Source organism: Alnus glutinosa, chromosome 4 (assembly GCF_958979055.1).
Source record: "Alnus glutinosa chromosome 4, dhAlnGlut1.1, whole genome shotgun sequence".
NCBI lineage: Eukaryota > Viridiplantae > Streptophyta > Magnoliopsida > Fagales > Betulaceae > Alnus > Alnus glutinosa.
Genome location: NC_084889.1, coordinates 10,439,603 through 10,443,558, shown reverse-complemented (window position 1 = coordinate 10,443,558; position 3,956 = coordinate 10,439,603). Strand labels below are relative to the sequence as shown.

Here is a 3,956-nt window from a genome sequence, read left to right as displayed (position 1 = left end):
CATGAAAAATGCTAGCTATTAAAATTTTAAAAAGGTGACATGTTACCTAGGTGGCCAATTTTTTTTTTCTTCTAAAAGTTGTCTTTTTTTTTTTTTTTTTTTTTTTTTTTTTATAATTTTTTTAGAAGAGACTTTTATTATTTAATAAACCAAAAGACAATACTTTGCTCAAAGATTTTTTATGAAATAAAACGTAAAAACCGGAGAAAAATATCCTAAATTCTCATTAATAATATCATCTTTTTAATACCTAGCATTTTTCGCCTTTCAATAGAATAGAAGAATCGACCGTAATTTACATAATTTGATAACCTGCGCATTTTAGGAAATCTTTATCCATCTACCGAGTGGCATCTGGCGGCTCGGGATGGGATTGAGAAATGAGCTCTAAATTCTCATTAGAGCTCAAAGTTGTTTTGTTTTGTAAGAAAATAAATTTAGTCCAGTGAGGATGTTTGCTGACGACGACCAATGGCTTTCCGTGACGGTGGAGGGTCATGGAATGAGTATAAAGACAAACAGTAATCTGTCTGTATGCATAACAAGGGGATAAGCTCGGCTCGTTCTATCTCACCATGAAATCTCATCTAATAAACTCTTTTTTTCTTTTTTCTTTTTTCTTTTTTAATCACATCTAATAATTTAGTTGGCTCTTCAAAAGGTGATGTGATAATGATCTAGCTTCTCTCTCTCGTTCTTGAACTACTTTGTTGCACGTTTTGCCATGGAAGACTTCTACTGCTACCTTGCTTTCTTCCTCTCTGTTGTTTTTTTGGTCATCAAACTTCTACACTCCCACAATCAAAAATTACCGCCGACTCCATTTGCTCTGCCAATAATCGGACATGCCCACCTCCTTAAACAACCGCTCTACCGAACAATAGAGACCCTGTCATCGCAGTATGGTCCAATACTTTACCTTAAATTCGGTTCCCGGTCTATCCTCGTACTATCATCTCCTTCCCTTGTTGAAGAATGCTTCACCCAGAATGACGTAATATTTGCAAATCGCCCCCGCACAATGGCCGGAGATCATTTCACTTACAACTTAACTGCTCCTGTCTGGGCTCCATATGGCCACCTGTGGCGAAACCTCCGCCGCATCTTGGCCGTTGAGATCTTCTCTCAGATCAACCTCCAGAAGTCTTCCATCGTCCGACAAGAGGAAGTTCACTCCCTTCTCCGCCTAATATTCAGAGTCTCAAACAGAGGACCCCAAAGGTTGGAGTTAAGGTATTTGTTCTCACTCTTGATGTTCAATATAATGATGAGAATGGTTGCTGGCAAGCCCTGTGTCGGAGAGGAGGCGGCGGCAAGCATGGATGTGGGAAAGCAACATCTCAAAGAATTCAGGGAGACTTACGCTGCAGGCTTGTCTATGAATATATGTGATTTCTTTCCGATTTTGAGGTGGGTTGGTTACAAAGGGTTGGAGAAGAGCATGATCAGGCTGCAGAGGAAGAGAGACAAATTCTTGGGGGTTTTGATAGAAGAGATTAAGCAAAAGAAAGCGAGTTCCAGCTTGAATACCACTACTATAACAGACGTGGAAAAGAAGAGAACGCTGATTGAAACTCTTTTGTCTCTTCGTGAATCAGAACCTGAACTCTGTTCAGATGATGTCATAAAAAGCATCGTTTTGGTAAGTGATCATATAAATCTTTCCCATTATTGCTTAATTGTGGGTTTGATTACTTTTTGTACGTCGTCAATGTGGTTTTTTCATCATTTTCTTTTAACCAAAGTAACTATATATCCAGCTCTGTTGTAGCAGAACATGATGCAGTTTGTGTAAGGTAAAAAGTAAAGCAACTAAAGACAGCAATTCATATGCATGAAAAGTCCCACATGATTCATCCATTCATCATCTCAGCATTCAGATGATACTTCTGATTATACCATTTAGTGTAATATTCCAACATATTTCAGTCAATTACTGTTTGGGTGGGTACAGAATTAATCTTTAAGAAGATCGAGCTACTTCTGATGATCAATTGAATTATTCCACCACCTTCTGATGATCAATTGTAACTCAAAATTTATTCTAACGTTACTAGAGCATTTAATGTGTTTCAGATGATGTTTGTTGCGGGAACAGATACAACAGCAACAACCATGGAATGGGCAATGTCACTGCTTCTGAATCATCCAGATGCATTGCAGAAGGTTAAAGCAGAGATCGACAGCCAGGTTGGACATGGGCGCTTGCTAAATGACTCTGATCTTCCCAAGCTTCCCTATCTTCGCTGTGTCATCAATGAGGCACTTAGACTATATCCTGTCGCCCCACTTTTGTTACCTCACTTTTCCTCAAAAGACTCCACTTTGGGGGGGTTTCAGATACCAGGAGGGACGATTTTGTTGGTGAATGCATGGGGCATTCATAGGGATCCCAAGCTGTGGGACGAGCCCGCCAGGTTCAAGCCAGAGAGATTCGAAGCATTCGACGGAGAAAGAGAGAGGTTCAAATTCATTCCGTTTGGAACAGGGAGGAGGGCATGCCCCGGCGCAGGCATGGGCGTGCGGACAATGTCATTGGCATTGGGTGCACTCATTCAGTGCTTTGATTGGGAAAGGGTTGGGATGGAGAGGGTGGACATGAGCCCAGGTTTAGGATTTCTTCTGTCAAAGGCTGAGCCTTTGGAGTCTGTTTGTAGTCCACGCCAATCCATGACTACCATCCTCTCTCAACTTTGATTATATGAAATCTGTACCTAATTTCTACCGATAAATAAACATCTTTTCTTTTGTCCCTTTCTTTCCTTCTTTTTCTGAAGGTTCATTGTACTGAGGTTGTAAATAAAACTTTTTTCTCTTATCAATATTGGTTGGATGTGATTGTGACCAATATTTGTGGACAAAATTTCGGGTTTGATTCTATTTTGTCATGAGAATTGATTTACCGTCCTCTCTCCCCATTTTAATATAAAAAAATTAATTTTAAAAACAAAAATATACTATTCTAACTTTTTTTTTTTCTTTTTTTTTTCCTTTTGACGAAAATTAATTAATTTTTATATTAAAATAGGGGAGAGGGACGGTTAATATCAATTCTCATAAATGTCATAGGGTCAGTAAGCAGCTGCCTATGATTTCAATAATTTTTTTTTTTTTTTTTCAATACGTTGAAAACAATGCTAACGTTTAAGCCAAAATGTCTTATATGAAGACAATTGGACACGTCCATGATTGAGACTTTATTTATTTATTTATTTTTTTTCCACCCCAATCTACCAAGGAATTCATCCCTATCTTCCTACCCCCCTCCCTGGCCTCAACCTTTCTTTCCTAACTCTATAACTCGTCTCCCCCTTAACTTAATTACTGTAATTTACTTCTTTATCTCGTGTTAACTCTTATGGATTCAACGGTTCTATGTAATTCACGTTTCAAAAACCTTCGTTCTCTCTCCTGGCCCGAAAGAAAACCGCTCTGTTAGCCATGTCTACCGAGGTCCTCCCCCTTCCCCCTTACTTCCCTCCTCCTATATCCCCATCACTTTCCAGCCTCTTCTGAGGCTCCAACCGCCTTTTTGAAGGCCCTATCCGCCTCTTTTGAGGCCCTATCTACCTCTTTTGAGGTTTTTTTTTTCAATAACAGCAATGTCAGCTCCTCCTCCACCATGCAGTTGGATTCCGCTTTCCCCAAACATTCCCTTTGGCGGATTCGTCATTTTCTTGAAGTTTTTAGATTTGGGTTTTTCAAACTCAGATATGTAAATTTCTGGAAGCCCCACCCTCAAATGCACCATTCCACCGTGCTTCTTGGCTTCATCACTTTCATCCTCCATCGATCCCACCTCCATCTAGCCAGCATGCGCCAGCGTGTGACCCTCACGGGCCCGCGAGTAGATCTTACTTGTAGGCGCGTGAGTCTCACGCGCCGACGTGTAGATTGCCATCCATCATCGCGCGAGCTCCTCTTCCGCTGATGTTGCTACTGTTTTGTGGTTCTTT

At 40.3% G+C, this 3,956-nt stretch overlaps 1 protein-coding gene across 1 annotated transcript; it reads left to right on the top strand.

Moving 5' to 3' along the window:
• The first annotated feature begins 617 nt into the window (after positions 1–617).
• LOC133866042 (cytochrome P450 81C13-like) lies at positions 618–2,753 on the top strand. Its single transcript, XM_062302607.1, has 2 exons — positions 618–1,642; positions 2,077–2,753. Exons 1-2 carry the CDS (start codon positions 725–727, stop codon positions 2,695–2,697), a joined length of 1,539 nt encoding a protein of 512 aa, XP_062158591.1. The 5' UTR covers positions 618–724; the 3' UTR covers positions 2,698–2,753.
• The last annotated feature ends 1,203 nt before the right edge of the window (positions 2,754–3,956 follow it).

Coding starts and splice junctions, on each gene's coding strand:
- LOC133866042 (XM_062302607.1), top strand. CDS start 725: ATGGAAGACTTCTACTGCTACCTTGCTTTCTTCCTCTCTGTTGTTTTT. Junction 1,643..2,076: donor TCATAAAAAGCATCGTTTTG/GTAAGTGATCAT, acceptor AATGTGTTTCAG/ATGATGTTTGTTGCGGGAAC.